Below are 18,804 nucleotides of genomic sequence, written 5' to 3' on the forward strand. Positions count from 1 at the left end.
GTTACCACATATTAGTTCCTTTGGAAGAATGTGGTTAAATCTAACTAAGAAATAAATAAAGACAGCTGTCATAAGTCAACTAAATTTTGAGCCAAAAACTAACTTCCATTGGCCTGAGATCTGGCCTCTGATGTTATAAGTGTTGCAAAGGTTGGTTAATCAGAGATTTAGAATCTTTCTTTTTTCCTTTTGGTGGCTTTGTATATATAAAGAAAGTAAATAAGAAAAACCATAATTCAAACATACCATTAAGATTTGTAGTATGTTTGGATTAAAATCAATTGTAGATATGTTTGGTATCTTCTGCAGTGCAAATGAACCTGATGTTAGTAATTATAATAATCAAGACTCTGAGCATAAAAGGAAACTAAAGAGTGATGACACATCTCCCTCTATCTATGTCACACTATGTAACTGAGATTAAGAATCAGTTATATTTTTTCAAGTTAGTTAGATGTGAACTAAAACTACTAATTAGTCACAAACATTATAGTGTATAAAATTATGTATTGCATTGCACTTCATAACTTGTGCTATTCACTTTAGCTTTTTCACAATCAGCGAAAAATCATCTTCCATGGTTTATCTTTTGTTGGTTAGTTGATATTAATAAACTGAATTTCTCTAATCCACTGATCAAATGCATGGACACAGAAGGAGCATTGAACAATCCATTTTGCAAAAATTAAAAATTAAAAAATTTACCAAATAGACTAATAGAGCAAACATGTGCTAAATAGCTTGAAGTCAAATATTATACAAACTTAAACAAAAACCCTAAAATAATAATTAAAAAAATACAAAAAAATATGGTTATAGGAAGAAATACACTTCACTATATTCTCAGTATTGGATGCCATTTTTTTTAATATAGTAACTAATAATTGACGTTCACTATTTATATTTTTATTGTATTATTGATTAAATAATCTTATTTGCAATCCTAAACTATTTATTTTTGGACATGGTAAACGAAGCCCGGCCCACACACTTACCCAACCCGAGCCCTAGAAACCGCTCAGCCTAACCCTCCCTAATTCAAACTACCTCTCCCTCTCAACGTAACTCTCTCACCTAACCCGCTGAACACCAGAATCTAACTCCCCAAAGCAAACATCAAAGTTGGTTAGAAACTTAGAATAGCTGTTGACTGCGACCATGCTCGCTGCGTTGCTCCGCTGCACTTTCTTCTTCTATCTTCGCTGTTGTTTGCACAAGGTATCCCTTTTCTTTTCTTTGGCTCCGTTGATGGATTCTTCAACATATATATATTTTTTATTTTTTATTTTTTGTATATTTTACTTGATTTATCCTTCATTTTGCCTTTTGTCTTCAAGCAGGTTGGCCTTAGTGGTTCTGCTAATGGGAGGAGTTCTCCTTGGCTTCTCTGCATTGATGAGTTTCCTGAGCTGGTAAGGCGGATTCGTGCTCCAGCTTAACTGAAGATTCCCTGTCTTCATTAGATTTGTTATCGTGTGAGCTGAGCTTGCCCTGATTTTTCTTGCAGTTCCATCTTTTACTGAACCGCTGTCATCCCTGATTACTGCAACCATCACCCCTGTTTTGCTGTGCTCTGAGAACGCTGCATCTCTGTTGATCTCGAGGCATTCTTTGGGCGGTGGCCTCCACTTTACTGGTATGCTTCCTCTTTTAACTGCCTTTGATTCTATTTGCTCTGTGGTATCCCTGGCTTTCTTGTACTCTAGCTTGGATTATAGTGCTTAGAGGATCTGCTTTTAGATTGTGAAATATTGCTGCATTTCTCGTCTTCCATATAGCCCAGATCATGGGCCCCATGCTGCTCGATCTGTCATCCCTCTCTTCTTTGCTCGCTTCCTTGAATTTGTGCCAATTCTCTCTCATCCATTCTCCCATTGATAATACTTTCTGCTTGCATTAGCTATTCCCATCTCGAAGGAGGAATGCTACTTTCAACTTGATCATTTATCTTCATTATTGTTGGTATCGTGAGAAGATATTATCATTCCACTTTTAATAATATAACTTAAATTTGATCAAATTTTTGTTATAAATGTGATTTTTATTTTAAAAAAAAGGTATTTTCTAAATAAAAATGACATGATCAATTTGCTGCTCTATTGGTGTTCTGCCTCACACTTGTATGATCGTCATTGAAAGTTTTGATTTGTTAACATGAGTCTTCATTGTCCCTAAAGGCATCGACAACCCAAGCACACTCTTTCACCTTGCAAACATCCCTACATCTAATATTATCATGTTTCTTGAACTTAATCCTCCTGCCCTCTTGAATAGTATACTCTTACAGCCTCTCTAAAGTCATATTTAGTGTTGAACTTCATTCTTACTTGGAGCTGTAGCTCACCGAATCTTGCACCATTTCTAAAGATTGAAAATTCATCTGAGTCCTCATAGCTCATCCTCAGAATTAGGAGGAGTCTTCATTTCTTTTGAATGCCAAGAAGTAGCACCATTAGATTCTACACATGGATCAAGTGCTTCATACACATTATGAATTCCTAGAGTTCCCATAAAACCCAAATCCATCTCTCCATCTAACACATCCTCAATCAAACCATCATCCGATTGCATTATTTTCTCTTTTTCCATAGCCACACTGCCACAGCAGATGCACTTCTCTTGCTATTTCTAAGTAGAGCTGCACATGGATCGGATAATATCCGCATATCCGCGGTAATTATATGCATCCGATCCGAATTTTGCGGATATTATCCGATCCGCAGAGCCATCGGATCGGATCGGATCGGATACGCACTATGGTAGGATCGGATTGCGGATTTGGCAGTGATATCCGCGGATCCGATCCGCAAATCCGCATATCCGCACATCTCATATAAATAGCATAGTTTAAGAAAATAAACCCTAATGTGATATGGATTTTAGTGTGTTGTTTTATGAATTTTATGATATCTTGTTTTTTATTTTTTATGTTGTGCTTCGACTTAGACTAATTAAACTTAAATCTTGTGTTATTATTTTTTTGTTATTCAAGAAAATTTTTATTGATAATAGTTTAGAATTAAATATGCTTAAAAAGGTGAAAAATGAATTTTTTTTTGTTGTAAAAATAGCCAAATGAAATTTGAAAACATTTTTTTTTAATTATGCGGATATGCTCGATATCCGATCCGATCTGATCCGCAAACTTGCGGATCGGATCGGATCGGATCTGGCCTGAAAAATTGCGGGTATCGTATCCAATCCTATCCGATGAATGCAATGCGGATCGGATAGAATTTTAGGCTATATCCAATCCGATCCGATCCGTGTGCAGCCCTATTTCTAAGCTCTTTATTCCTTGGTTTGGAAATATTTGCATTGTCTTCACTACTAGAGCTGTCTTCTTGCTAGGGATGTTCATGGGCTGGGTCGGGCTGGATTTAAGTAGATTCATATCCGGCCCTAAAATGACAGCGGATCTCCTTTGACCCGACCTGAAGTGATCTGAAAAAAGGGGTTAAACTGGATCAACCCGATGGAACATTAGTATATATAAATTTGTAAATTTTATATATTAAAATAATAAAAATTTACTTTTAAAAGATAAATTTAACAAATATTATATCATATTTATATTAAAATAAATTATTTTGAAACAAAAATAATACCGTATACTATAAAAAATATTAATTAAATCATAAAGTAAAATATAATATTACTAATTAATTCAAATATATATATTTTTATTGTAAAAATTAAAAGGTAACTTTAGGCCGGGTTGGGTGATCCGACCCGAAAAATAACGCCGGTAAAAATTGGAAACCCAAACCCGACAAAACATGTCTCGGGTTCGGGGCGGGTTTCGAGTCGAGGCGGGTCTTGAACACTTCTACTTCTTGCATTGACTTAAATGAACTATCCTCTCGTCACTAGAGTCATTATTCACAGTTAAATCAACATGAAAAACTTCTTTGTTCTTATTAGCAGACCTTCTATATGTTCCAACAGCTTGAGATTTTGTAATCCTCCTAGGTAAAAACTTAAGTTTGGACTTCAAATTTGAGTTGCCTTTGCCCTTTGGTGTGGAACTAGCCTTGATAGTCTCTTACAGTTTGGGCTTCGGATTTGGGTTGGACTTCTGAATTAGCTTTTGGGTAAGTTTTGGTTTGGAGATGGACGAAGGGTTGGGCTTTGACTTGGGCTTGAGCTTTGGGTTAGATTTGGGCTTAAGAATGGGTTTGAGATGAGTTTGAGGAGGATTTAGATTAGGGGTTGTGTTAGCATCAGTGGGGTTTGGAATAGGGTCAGAGTTGGTTTCAGGAGGGTTTGGGATAGAATTGGGGATAGAGTTTGAGTTGGCATTTGTATCAGCATGGCTTGGGTTGGAGAATGAAACGGATTCTGGATTCGGTTCTGTAGTTGGGTTGGCGGTGTTAGCGTTAGATTTGGACCCTCACTTGTGTTCTTCTTGCTCATCAAGTCTCTTTCACTAGGATATTCTTCTCTATCATCAAGATATATCACAACTTCCTTCCCTATTAACAATTATGGTGTAGACACTCCATGGTATAAATATACATCAATAACTCCATCATTCTTCTGTGCATGAAAGCACATCTCCCTTAACTCATCATCACTTGTAAGAGCTCTCAGTCCACTCTCTAAGTTCCTCCCCGGAGGCAGCCACCAACACTAAACTATCTTGTCGTACCCAAATAGACTAATAGAGCAAACATATGCTAAATAGCTTGAAGTCAAATATTATACAAACTTAAACAAAACCCCTAAAATAATAATGAAAATAAAAATACAAAAAATATGGTTATAGGAAGAAATACTATTTACTATATTATTAGTATTGGATGCAACTTTTTTTTAATATAGTAACTAATTGACGTTCACTATTTTTACTGCATTATTGATTAGATAATCTTATATGCAATCCTAAACTAGTCTAGTTTTAGTTAGGATGCATGTTCTTGGACCTTGAGAATAATATTTTCTGCTTGCATTAGCTATTCCTATCTTGAAGGACGAAGGTTACTGTCAACTTGATCAATTATGTTCAATATTGTTGGAATCGTGAGAAGATATTATGATTCCACTTTTAATAACTTAAATTTGATAAAAAAAAATTTGTTATAAATGTGATTTCTATTTAAAATAAAACGTATTTTCTAAATAAAAATGACATTATCAATTAGAGAGTAACATAACAGAATATCTTCATTCATTGCTATTAAAAAATAAAAACCAAATTAACGAAAGAGTGGCATCCATCTCTGAGTGCTACATACTTTGTTTTTTGCCGTGTTTATGAAGGAAGGAAAAAATACAGATCATGTCAAAAACATCTACATATTGATTGAGAGTGACAAGGATATAGCAAAGAATTAGACAAATTTGATATACATTTTTCTCCACGCGTATTTGATACTCCTGGCATAATTAGAAACTGAGAGAGAATAGCTCAAAGACTTTTAAGATAAGCATTGGAGACTGAAACTTTACCACACATATGCAAGACTCTTGGAACGTAAAGGCTGGGTTGATTATTCCATTATCATGATTTGCTCATCATCATTATGTATATATAATGTGGTTGAGTGAGTGGAGTGAAAGCCATTAACAAATTAAATATTCCACTGAAAATGGGAATTAGATACCAAAACGTTGCTGCATGCGCAGTACTGGTACTTGTGATGGCTGAAATTGCAGGCATTTGTGCAAATTCAAGTACTACTCTGCACTCTCCATGTCTTGAAAGAGAGAGGCAAGCTCTTGTGAAGTTCAAAGCATCCCTGACTGATTCATCAAACATGCTTTCCTCATGGCATGGCGATGACTGCTGCCGATGGGAAGGGATATTCTGCGACAATGTTACCGGTCACGTTGTCACCCTTGATCTCGCCACTCCTTTTGAGAAATGCTGGAGTAGATCCATGTCGGAAGAAGAATATTGGTTAAGAAGTCATGACGAGAACAACTGTTTCCTTTTACATAATCAATATTTAGAAGCTCAGGATGTTAATTCATCGCTGCTGGAACTGGAATACTTGACTCATTTGGACTTGAGTGGAAATTATTTCCATTGGAGTCCCATACCCATGTTCATTGGTTCTATGCAACGCTTGAGGTATTTGTTGCTCGCTCATGCTGGTTTTGGCGGGAGAATACCGAGCAATCTTGGAAATCTCACCAACCTCCGATTTCTTGATCTGAGTTGGAATGTATTTTCACAAGACAGCAACATCAATTGGATTTCTCAACTGTCATTGCTGGAGCACCTCGACCTGAGCCGTGCTTACAGTTCATTACAGGTATTTAAACATGCTTCCATTGTCTCTATCTGTTGTCCTAACTTATTACTTGGATGGCTAATAATTTTTGGACTTGACAATAAAGCTGCTTCTTGTTCCTTGCTCAGGTTAATTTTATTAACCTCACCAAACTTCAATTCCTAAGTCTTGCCGGCAATGAACATACAGTGTCAATTTTCGATGCTTTACAAAACATGACATCATCATCACTTGTGCATCTTGATCTTGGTTGGAACAATATTGCTTCAATTCCATCTTGGTTTGGCAAATTCAAGAAACTTGAGTTTCTTGATCTCTCAGAGTGTTGGTTTCATGGTTCAATTCCAAATGCTTTACAAGATTCAACTACCATTGAATTATTGAACCTTTCGGGGAACGAATTTGAGTCTCTTCCATCCTGGTTTCACAAGTTTAAGAAAATTAAGCATCTTTTTCTTTCATTTAATAACTTCCGGGGTCTGATTCCTGATGCTTTACAAAACATGACTACCATTGAGTCCCTTGACCTTTCTCGCAACACTTTCACTTCAGTTCCATCTTGGTTTGTTGAGTTAAAAACACTTGTCTACCTTGATCTTTCATTTAATGAATTAAGATCCATGGAATGTTCCATTTCATCTATTTTAAAAAATATGTGTGACCTAAAAAGGTTATATTTAACAGGAAATAGACTCCGAAAAGATTCCATTGGAAACAATGATTTGTCTACCTGCATGAGACATGATTTAGAGAATCTTGATTTAGGTGGAAATAGATTTAATGCTCATTTGCCATCTTGGTTAGGACAACTTGAAAATCTAGGCAACCTTTATCTTGAAGGAAACCTTTTTTATGGTATCTTTCCATCTTCTTTTGGAAAATTACTGAAATTGAAAAATTTATATCTATCTAACAACAAGTTAGAAGGAGGCCTTCCAGATTCCCTGGGACAACTAGTAAATTTACAAGTTGTCGATTTTTCAAATAATTTTTTTAATGGAACCATCAGTCAAAATCTTGGACAACTAGTAAATTTAAAAGTTCTTGATGTCTCAAATAATTATTTGAAGGGAACCATTCCTCAAAGTCTTGGCCAACTTGTAAATTTATATGTTCTTGATGTCTCAAATAATTATTTGAAGGGAACCATTCCTCAAAGCCTTAGCCAACTTATAAATTTATATGTTCTTAATGTTTCAAATAATTATTTAACGGGAATCATTCCTCAAAGTCTTGGCCAACTTGAAAATTTACAAGTTCTTGATCTCTCAAATAATTATTTGATGGGAACCATTCCTACAAATCTTGATCAACTTGTAAATGTAACTAGCCTTCATTTTTCAAATAATTTTTTAAATGGCTCCATTCCAAAGGGACTTAATCAACTTGTAAATCTGCATACACTTGATCTTTCAAGGAATAAACTAGATGGGAGAATTTGTATTGATTTTCAAAAACTTGTGAAACTATCATACTTGGATCTATCATCAAATAAATTGGATGGAACCATTACAGCGGAAGAAAGGTGGCCTTTGATTATCTCAGAAGTGTCGTATTTGAATCTCTCCCATAATCAAATGAGTGGCTCGCTTCCTGAACATATTGGTCATATAATGCCCAATTTGAAGTACTTGCTTCTTGGAAATAACCTCATAAATGGTTCAATTCCAAAATCATTATGCCAAAATGACCAGTTGAGTATCCTTGACCTTTCAAAGAACAGGCTATCTGGTAAAATCCCCAATTGTTGGAAGGATAACAAAGCATGGGAAGAAATAAATTTGTCATCCAACAAACTCTCAGGTACTTTTCCAAGCTCATTTGGGAATCTTTCCTCTTTATCATGGTTGCATTTGAATAACAATAGCCTTCATGGAGAGTTTCTAGCGTCTGTGACAAATTTACCACAGTTGTTGATAATGGATCTCGGAGAGAATCAACTTTCTGGCACCATTCCATCATGGTGGACTGCTAACACATTTTCCTCACTACAAATTCTAAGGTTGCGAAATAACATGTTGAGCGGTAGCATTCCTTCACAAATATGCCAACTATTATTGCTTAAAATCCTGGATCTTTCTCGCAACAATTTAAACGGTCCAATACCTTGGTGTATAGGCAATCTTCAAGGAATGACTCTTAAGAGTCCCACTTTGTCTCCTACTTCACCAGTTGCTGGGTATCCCACTTTGCCTCTTGCTTCAATTGTTAATGTAGGTCGTTTTTTGTCTCGCACTCCATCTCATTTGTCTCCGCCTCCACCATTTTTGTCTCCTCCTCCACATCCACCTCCACCTCTACCTCCACCTCCACCTCCACCTCCATCTCTACCTCCACCTCCTCCTCCATCTCCTCCTGACTCTCCAAAAGATTGGCAAACTGAGGATGTCATAGAAGTCATGGAAGGAAGAGAACTTGACTACATAAAAATCTTGAAGCTTGTAGTCATCATGGATTTGTCCGAGAATAATTTGGTTGGCTCCATTCCTAACGGAATAACGATGCTCAATGGATTGCTTGGCTTGAATCTATCAAACAATCATTTGATGGGAGAGATCCCTGAGATGATAGAGAATATGAAATCACTTGAATCCTTTGATGTTTCAAGTAACCAACTCTCAGGCACAATTCCAAGCAACATGCCAGCTTTAACATCACTAAGTCATTTAAACTTGTCATATAATAACTTCTCTGGACCAATTCCCACAGATAACCAGTTTTTAACTTATGATTCATCGAGTTATGCTGGCAACCCATATCTTTGTGGATTTCCTCTACCCAACAAATGTGGTTATTCACATCAAGTTAATGGGACCACTGAATTTGAAGATGAAGACAACAGCTTAGATAAGTTGGAAAAGTGGTTGTTCTACCTTGTGATTGCAATTGGCTTTGCAACTGGGTTTTGGGGAGTTATTGGGACTTTGTGGTTCAAGAAAAATTGGAGGCATATTTACTTCAGATGGGTGGAAGATTTAGCTGACACGATCTATGTCACAACTGCAATAAAAATGGCAAAACTGAAGAAGTGGATGATGATGAGAAACCGTGTTGTTGTTTGATCATGTGTGTTTTTGTTTCTATTTTTATTTTAAAGAATCAAAAGTGGTAATAAATTAAAGAAAGTGAAACATGTTTGAGTATGTATGAATATGTACGAATTTGAAATAATGATTGTCATTTGATGTGTAATCTCCTGAAGAGCTTCTGCATAAAATAGAATAACATATGTAACAAATTCATTAAACAAAAATTGAAATAAATAGTATAAATAATACAAAGCGTGATGTTAAAGTAAAAAAATTGGAGACACTTCAACGAATTGCGGCATAAAAAGTATATGTGTAATGAGTAAACCATATTAATTATGAGAAGTGTGAAGAGAGATTTATTAAAGGACAAACACTTTTTTCGTTCTAAAGTTAGATTTGAAGTGATCTTTCATCAAGTAATCAGAAATTTTATTTAAATTTAATAAATTATAGGTTTTTAGAGTTTTATCAAATTTTCAATAAAAAAATCTCTATAGTTTAAAAGTTTATAATTAACTTCTTATGTTAAATACAAAAATTTTCGATTAGATTCCTAACAAGTAACAACAGGTGTTGTTAAAAGAAAAAGAAAAAGAAACATTCTTTGAAGAAGAACATAAAGGCAGTATGAGAAATGCAAAAGTGTGTAATGAACACAATCATTAAGAGGAAACTTGCCAACAAACTATAGTTCAAATGGCATAGTATTCATATACTCATTTAGAGATCGCGGATTTGTGTCTTATTCCTAACTTTAGAAAAAGCATACATATGCTGCATATCCAGTTTTTATTAGACTATTAAAATCTGTATATGGGAATATGCATATTTCTACACGTATATATCATAATAAATTCATTTAATTGTGCATTACCAAAAGCTGATTTATCATCTAGGTTTGATTTCATGATTTGTATGATTATCATTGTTGTTTATGTATTTTAAAAGTGAAAGCATTGGTTTACCTCAATTTAATTTGGTCCATCGAAAATGCTCCTTCTATGTTATTATTCATGCTAATTTAACTTAATTTTAATAAAATTTTATGTATCAATTTTCATTTTTTCCCCCTTTCATTATTTGGTGCTTGCATTGGCTGTGTATCTTGAAGAAATGCTACTTTTCAACTTGATCTGCTTCATTGACACATCTGAATCTGATAAGATCATGTTCTATATGTATTTTATATTGAGAATAATATCTCTTAAATAAAAGTGAAATGATTAGTTTGAAAAAAACACAAGGATCAAATAAAAAGGAATCGGAAATAAGCATTGAGTTTTGTTGGCGTAAGAAGAGGGGATAGAGTCAATGAGTCGTCGGTTAAGGGATCATGCACATGCAAAATGAAAAGAAAGAGTGGCATCCATGTCAGATTGGTACACATTTTTTTCCAACACGTATTTGTTACTCCACCAATAATTACAAACTCACAGAGACTTCTTCAAAGACTTGGAGACTGCTGGGACCGTACCACACATGCAAGAGTTGACTCTTGGTCTTGGAACGTAAAGGTTGGGTTTATTTTTCCATTATGATTCTTCCAAGAAAGTAACCATCATTATTCATAACTTGTTCATGATCAGTATGTATATATAATGTGGTTGAGTGGAGTGAAAGGCACAAACAAATCAGATATCATCAATAATATCTATTATATTCCACTGAAAATGAGAGTTAGATACCAAAGTGTTACTGCATGCGCACTATTGGTACTTGTAGTGGTGGCGGCTGAAATTGCAGAGTTATGTATTTCTGCAAATTCAACGACTCTCCTCCACCCTCCATGTCTTGAAAGAGAAAGGCAGGCTCTTATGAAGTTCAAAGCATCCCTGAATGATTCATCAAACATGCTTTCCTCATGGCATGGCGATGACTGCTGTCGATGGAAAGGGATCGGTTGTGACAATGTTACTGGTCATGTTGTCATGCTTGATCTCACCACTCCTTATGTGAAATGCAGGAGATCCGAGGCACAAATTGAATACACGTCGGAAGAACATGATTATGAGGAGTCGTTATCAAGTGAATGTGACCCTTTCATCGATCAATTAAAAGCTACGAATGTTAATTCGTCCCTACTGGAACTGGAATACTTGACTCATTTGGACTTGAGTGGAAATCACTTCTGTTGGAGTCCCATACCGATGTTCATTGGTTCTATGCACCGCCTCAGGTATTTATCCCTCGCTGATGCTGGTTTTGGCGGGGGAATACCCAGCAATCTTGGAAATCTCACCAACCTCCACTTTCTTGATCTGAGTTGGAACGAATTTTCACCAGACAGCAACATCAATTGGATTTCTCAATTGCCATTGCTGGAACACCTTGATATGAGCTTTATTTACACTTGGTTTCAGGTATTTGTCCTAACTTATTACTTGGATGGTTCATAATTCATGGACTTGACAAAGTTGCTTCTTGTTCCTCGCTCAGGTTAATATTAATCTCACTATCACTGCTCCTAATCTTCAATTCCTAAGTCTTGCCCACAATGGATTTAGTGTGTCAAATTTGGATGCTTTACAAAACATGACATCTCTTGTGCATCTTGATCTTGGTGGGAACAATCTTACTTCAATTCCATCTTGGTTTGGCAACTTCAAGAAACTTGAGTATCTTGATCTTTCATGGTGTTATCTTCATGGCCCAATTCCAAATGCTTTTCAAAATGCAACTTCCATTGAATTTTTGGACCTTTCTGAGAATAATTTTGACTCTCTTCCATCCTGGTTTCACAAGTTTAAAAAACTCAAACATCTTTTTCTTTCATCTAATAACTTCCAAGGTAGAATTCCCGTTGCTTTACAAAATATAACTAGCATCGAGTCTCTTGACCTTTATGGCAACTCTTTTACTTCAGTTCCATATTGGTTTATTGAGTTAAAGAAACTTGTCTATCTCAATCTTTCAATTAATAAATTAACATCTATGGAATGTTCCATTTCATCCATTTTGAAAAGCATGTGTCACCTGAAAAGGTTATATATAGCAGGAAATAGACTCCGAAAAGAATCCATTGGAAACAATGATTTGTCTAGCTGCATTAGACATGATTTGGAGAATCTTGACTTGAGTCAAAATGAATTTAACAATCATTTGCCATCTTGGTTAGGACAACTTGAAAATCTAAGCAACCTTGATCTCCAAAATAATTTTTTCTATGGTCCCATTCCCTCTTCTTTTGGAAAATTACTGAAATTGAAAACATTATATCTATCCAACAACAAGTTAGAAGGGAATCTTCCTAATTTTTTGGGACAATGTATAAATTTACAGGTGGTCGATCTTTCAAATAATTCATTTAATGGAACGATTATTCAAAATTTTGAACAACTTGTAAATTTACAAAATTTTGTTGTTTCAAATAATTATCTAACGGGATCCATTCCTTTGAGTCTTGGCCAACTTATAAATCTGACTATCCTTGATTTGTCAAATAATTATTTAAAAGGGATCATCCCTGCAAGTCTTAACCAACTTGTAAATCTGTCTTTCCTTGATCTTTCCAGGAATAAATTAGATGGGAGAATTTGTATTGATTTTCAAAAACTTGGGGTTCTATCACACTTGGATCTATCTTCAAACTATTTGAATGGACCCATTATAGGGGAAAAAAGTTGGCCTTTGTTTATCCCAGAAATGTGGTATTTGAATCTCTCACATAATCAAATCAGCGGCTCACTTCCTGAACATATTGGTCATATAATGCCCAGTTTGGGGTCCTTGATTCTTGGAAATAACCTCATAAATGGTTCAATTCCAAAATCATTGTGTCAACTTGATTATTTGAGTGTCCTTGACCTTTCAAAGAACAGTCTATCTGGTAAAATCCCCAATTGTTGGAAGGATAACAAAGAATGGGGACAAATAAATTTGTCATTCAACAAACTCTCAGGGGCTGTTCCAAGCTCATTTGGGAGTCTTTCCACTCTGTTATGGTTGCATTTGAACAACAACAACTTTCATGGAAAGTTTCTAGCGTCTGTCAGAAATTTGACGCAATTGTTGATCATGGATCTCGGAGAGAATCAACTTTCTGGCACCATCCCATCATGGAGTGCTAACACATTTTCTTCACTACAAATTCTAAGATTGCGGCAAAACAGGTTAAGTGGTAGCATTCCTTCACAGATATGTGAACTATCATCACTTCAAATCTTGGACCTTTCTCGCAACAATTTAAATGGTTCAATACCTTGGTGCATAGGCAATCTTCGAGGAATGACTCTTGAGGCTCCCGCTTTGTCTCCTACTTCACCTGTTGCCCAGGCTCCCACTTTGCCTCCTACTTCACCTGTTGCCGAGGCTCCCAATTTAAATGGTTCAATACTTTTTGCTGAGGGTCCCAATTTGTCTCCTGATTCATCTATTGCTGCAAGTCCCGCCCCTCCTCCAGTAGATTGGCAAACTGAGGATGTGATAGAAGTCGTGAAAGGAAGAGAACTTGACTATATAAGAATATTGAAGCTTGTAGTCCACATGGATTTGTCCGAGAATAATTTGGTTGGCTCCATTCCAAAAGGAATAACATTGCTCGATGGATTGCATACCTTGAATCTATCAAACAATCATTTGATCGGAAAGATCCCTAACATGATAGGGGATATGAGATCACTTGAATCCTTTGATGTTTCAAGTAACCAACTCTCGGGTACAATTCCAAGCGGCATGTCAGCTTTAACATCACTCAGTCAGTTAAACTTGTCACACAATAACTTCTCTGGACCAATTCCCACAGGTAACCAGTTTTTAACTTTTAATCCATCCAGTTATGCTAGCAACCCATATCTTTGTGGATCTCCTCTACCCAACAAATGTGGTTATTTACATGAAGATCATGGGAGCAGCGAATTTGAAGATGAAGACAGCAACTTAGATAAGTTGGAAAAGTGGTTGTTCTACTTTGTCATTGCAATTGGCTTTGCAACTGGGTTTTGGGGAGTTATTGGGACTTTGTGGTTCAAGAAAACTTGGAGGCATATTTACTTCAGATGGGTGGAAGATTTAGCTGACACGATCTATGTCACAACTGCAATAAAAAAGGCAAAACTGAAGAAGTGGATGATGATGAGAAACCGTGTTGTTGTTTGATCATGTGTGTGTTTTTATTTTTATTTTGAAGAATCAAAAGTGGTAATAAAATAAGAAAAATGAGAGATGTTTGATGCATGTATATGTACGAATTTGAAATAGAGATTTTCATTTGATGTTTAATCTCCTGAAGAGCCTCTGCATAAACAGAACAACATAGCTAATAACAAAGTCATTAAAGAAAAATTGAAATAAATAGTATAAATATAGATTCATGATGTTAAAGTAAAAAAATTGGTGACACTTCAACACCTTTACATAGTAGTAGAGAAGTTGAGTTAATTGCTCCCTTTCTGAAATTCACCTCTACTTTTGATGCACCATTTTCTTAAACTCCTGTTGATTCATTTGCTCTGAATCTTGATTCAATACAGCAGTATCCATACCTTAAGCTTAAGCTTGTGGTGAAGTATATGTGGCCAAAAAAGTTCCATTATATCATGTAAAAAATAATAATTTAAAAGAAGTTCTATTCTCTGGCAACAACACACTCTAGCATTCTGCATAGTTTATTATTGATGACAATAAATTATTCGGTTCAATAAAAAACACTAATTACCAATTGATTGAAGATAACAAGTAACATTTAGTGGAACAACAACGCTATATCATTAACAATACTATAGTTCAGAAAATACCTGAGCTATATGGAATATGGATATTCAACTTCTTATGAGTAGCAGAACAATAGGGTTATGCAAGTTGCAAAAGTAAACGATTAACAGAAAAAAGATACTAAATTAATAAGTCCTCAGCTTTATGCATGTAAATAATTATATAATGAATTTACATTTTAATAAAAAGATTAAAATTTATTTATTCAAATTACGATTTATTGCAACATAATTAAAATTTAATAGCATAAAATATTTTTTTTTCAAATTAGTTGCTAATAAGGATAACAATTAAATTCATCTTATAATTTTTACTTAATGATAAAATTGGCAAATTGATTAAAACCATACTTATAAATTAGCTTGTCTAATGGCATGACATAATGTCAAATAACGCTCTACGTGAACTTTTTATCAAGATAAAGAAATTATCTTGATTTATGGTTTAATTAAAACTGAAAACAAGTTAGTTTACATTTACAATTGAGAAATCAATTAATTGTTATTTGATTATTTCACATTCTTTATCACTAGAATGAGATCCGCGCGATGCATAAAACGGTAAATTAATGATAGTATATAATAAATATTAGAAATTGCTATGTTTTGTAGAATTAAATTAAATATGTATAAACTAAAGTTAAATTTAAAAGGTGTTTTATTTAAAATAATTTGTAGTACAAAAGATTTGGATGTTAAAATTGTACAAAGTGACATTTTTATTTGGTGATTTAATTTTTACATTTGCTTTTGTTGATAGACTTAGTCTTTTTATGTAGTGTTCGTCCTCCTTTTTCTTTATTGGTTGAGTTGTATGCACTTTCTATTGTGTTGTTTGTTCCATCTTTGCGTGTATGTTCTTCTTCCGAAGATGTGTCTTGAATTTGTATGATTTTCTTTCTCCTTAATTTCTTGATGGGTATGTGATTTTCGTCTGATGATATTAGTATTGGCGAAGTTGGTTCCTATAATCAATGAATAATTTAAATTAGAAATAAAAATGATGTCTTAAATAAGTGAATTTTTTCTGGAGTATAAACTGTTTTATTTGTTGTAATGGGTGTTGAGGTTCAGTGTCTTTGGTTGGAGCAAATGTCTTGGTAACAGTGTATTGTTGACAATCTTTTTTGAGATTAAAATCATTTACTTTGACTTCAAATATAAGTGTAAGGTTGCATAAATTTTTCAATTGGGGTTGTAACATCTCAAGATATTTTGAAACATTTTACATATACCCTTTAATTTTATCAAAATACCTAAACTACCCTTTACCCCTTTTCTAAACCCTAACCCTCTCCTAACACACACACACATACCCTGCTGAGAATGAAAGAAAGAAAAATAGCGAGAGAAAACAGAGAGGGAGAAGAAAGGAAGAAGAGGGGGAGAAGGGGGTGACACCGGTGAGGCTGGACGTCGCCGTCGTTGCTGCGGATCAGGTAGGGAGAGGGAGAAGGAGTTCGAAACAGGGAATGGGGGAAGGAGAAAGGAAGATGCGCGAGAGAGGAGGTGCTGTCCCTGGAGACTGTCCCTACCGCTGGAAGGGGAGCTTCGTTGTTGCTGTCGCGGCTGCAGGTATGGGGCTTCGAAGAGAGAGAGAGGAGCTCTCAGAGAGAGAGAAACACAATGCCTAGAGAGAGGAGAGTCTCGCGAGGAGGGGGAGCTGGTATGCCTCCGCCGTTGTCGCAAGCTGCGCCACCGTGCCTCTGGTCACCGGGGATCGCGCTGACGTCGCCGGAAGCCGCTGTTGGAACCTCTGCAAGTTTGCCCTAGCTCAGCTTTGCTTCTGCCTGTTCTGTCCTTGCCGGTGGGGGGTCACCGGAGCTGCTGATGCTCCATCCTCTTATTTCCTTTGGGCTGTTGTTGAGGTTGCTGCAGTGAGAAATCGAAGTTGTTGCTACTACCTCGGTCCAAATTTCGTGCTCTTTCATTCCGTTCTACTTCAACCTTCCTTGGCACTCTGGTTTGGTTTCTTCGGTCCCTTGGGACCAATTTGTGAGTAGGCTTTACATTTATAACCGTTAATTTTGTTGGTTTATGCTATTCTGAGTTTTTAATTACATTTATAAAACTATTGTTGAAGAACTTTGATTTGATTAAAATAATTAATTTATTATAATTGAAAAAAATATTTTTATGAAGTTCATATCTTAGAAATTTTACATGAGACTATATATATATTTGATGAAGTTTTATATTATTTTAGAACATTTGATTTTACTCGAATATATACTTTTGAAGCATTGAAGTATTTGTTAGTACTTATTGACTTTGAAATTATGAAATATGTTTCTATGATTGAAAAAGTATGATTTGAAAATATTTCTGATAAGAAAGTATTATCTGATTGATTTGATTCGATACCTTGTATATTTGAGAGATTAAAGAATTATTGTATTTGAAACTATATGTTTTGAATTGGTTTGAGAGGCTCGTATTAGAAAACCGTAGTTAACGGCGGTTATGACGTTAACTTAGATGCATCTGACTCAGACTCCAGCTAGCAGGGGTGTTGCTAGCCTAACGTGTAGGCCACACGTTAGATCTGATATTCCGTTAGGACACACAAGAGGAAAGGGCTACCCATAGAGGTGGAGCCGCCCAAGTGTGGACTTTTGATTTGATTTCTGTATGAGAACTCCCTTATTGATTCACTTATTTATATAAATTATTATCTTCTAACTAAAATTATATTTATATGGTCTCATGTGAATTATAGATGTACTGTCTAGTCACTGGGTTGCAAAACTCACTCCGTTTTTCTAAAAATATTTTTCAGGAATAAATATTTGATTATGTGAGTCTTTCTATTCAAGAGTAATGATCTGCAATGGGTATCTATTCGTTGTTGAGTTCTTAGACGTCATCTGCTCCATATGTCACAGGCAGGATCCACCCATATTTATTTTATTTTTGTTTGTTAAAAATATGTAATTATTTATTTTAGACATTGTAAATTTATTTAAAATATTTGTAATTTTCTTATTCAACTTATATTTGAGTCGGTTAGGCTTGCTGGGGGATTATTTCCTGAGCGCCGATCATGGCTCATTTTGGGCCGTGACAAAGTGGTATCAGAGCTTAGGTTTAATCTGTGTAATATGGAGCAAGTGTCCTATGGTAGGATCACAATTGTATAAATAGAAGCGCGCCTATTTGTACAAATTGTGGCACTATCAGAGGCCTATAGGAATGTCATCCTTGTCTTTCTGTCATTCTTGGCTTCTGGTTCTTGTCATCATGAGTCATCTGTCGATTCTTGACACCTCTTTCCTCTTCTTTGTACCCAACCTTGAGTTATTATTTGGTAGCTTTTCTTGAACTAGCTTTTGCAATGACTTTAGTTTCGGTTTTGGTTCACGATTCCTGCCTTGTAGCTAGTTCCAATCTTCCTCGTTTTTGTGAATATTTGCTTTAATATTCTTCATATTCATGTTGCTTTCTATGGTTTTTGATTTCAAGATTTTATCCATTATCTAGAAGATTCGATATGTTTTTGCTGTGAATTTTTATCTTATTCCTGTTATAGAATTGTATTTAGATTTGTGGATTGTGGATTTACTTAGCTGCTGATTTAGATGTTTTGTTCTGGATTTCAATAAAACAAGTTTGTTCTTCTTATGTTGATGATCTTTGAAGTTAACAGAATTTTGAACCACTCGTGATTCTTTCTTTCGAATCAATAAATTTAAAAACTGTTATTCGGTTGCTCTGGTAGAAGAACTACGTGACAAACATATATATGGAGTGTTATTCTTGTTTGCTAGATTGGAATTATAAATTTCTCTGTTTAGGTGTGGAAAATTTTTTTATGATGTGTTAGCT

General features: G+C 35.2%; 2 protein-coding genes and 1 long non-coding RNA gene across 3 annotated transcripts; all 3 read left to right on the forward strand.

Moving 5' to 3' along the window:
- The first annotated feature begins 1,082 nt into the window (after positions 1-1,082).
- On the forward strand, positions 1,083-17,876 carry LOC110267514 (uncharacterized). The gene is made up of 4 exons (XR_015883344.1): positions 1,083-1,218; positions 1,341-1,412; positions 1,508-1,636; positions 17,759-17,876. It is a non-coding gene; the product is annotated as an uncharacterized LOC110267514 (long non-coding RNA).
- On the forward strand, positions 3,545-9,382 carry LOC110262333 (uncharacterized). The gene is made up of 2 exons (XM_016323548.3): positions 3,545-6,260; positions 6,368-9,382. The coding sequence occupies exons 1-2, from the start codon at positions 5,592-5,594 to the stop codon at positions 9,299-9,301; spliced, it is 3,603 nt and encodes a 1,200-aa protein (XP_016179034.1). The 5' UTR covers positions 3,545-5,591; the 3' UTR covers positions 9,302-9,382.
- LOC107621524 (uncharacterized) lies at positions 10,348-14,491 on the forward strand. The gene is made up of 2 exons (XM_016323550.3): positions 10,348-11,631; positions 11,708-14,491. Exons 1-2 carry the CDS (start codon positions 10,870-10,872, stop codon positions 14,363-14,365), a joined length of 3,420 nt encoding a protein of 1,139 aa, XP_016179036.1. The 5' UTR covers positions 10,348-10,869; the 3' UTR covers positions 14,366-14,491.
- Positions 17,877-18,804: the final 928 nt, after the last annotated feature.

The sequence above is a fragment of the Arachis ipaensis genome, chromosome B10, assembly GCF_059453495.1.
Source record: "Arachis ipaensis isolate K30076 ecotype BB chromosome B10, ASM5945349v1, whole genome shotgun sequence".
Lineage (NCBI taxonomy): Eukaryota > Viridiplantae > Streptophyta > Magnoliopsida > Fabales > Fabaceae > Arachis > Arachis ipaensis.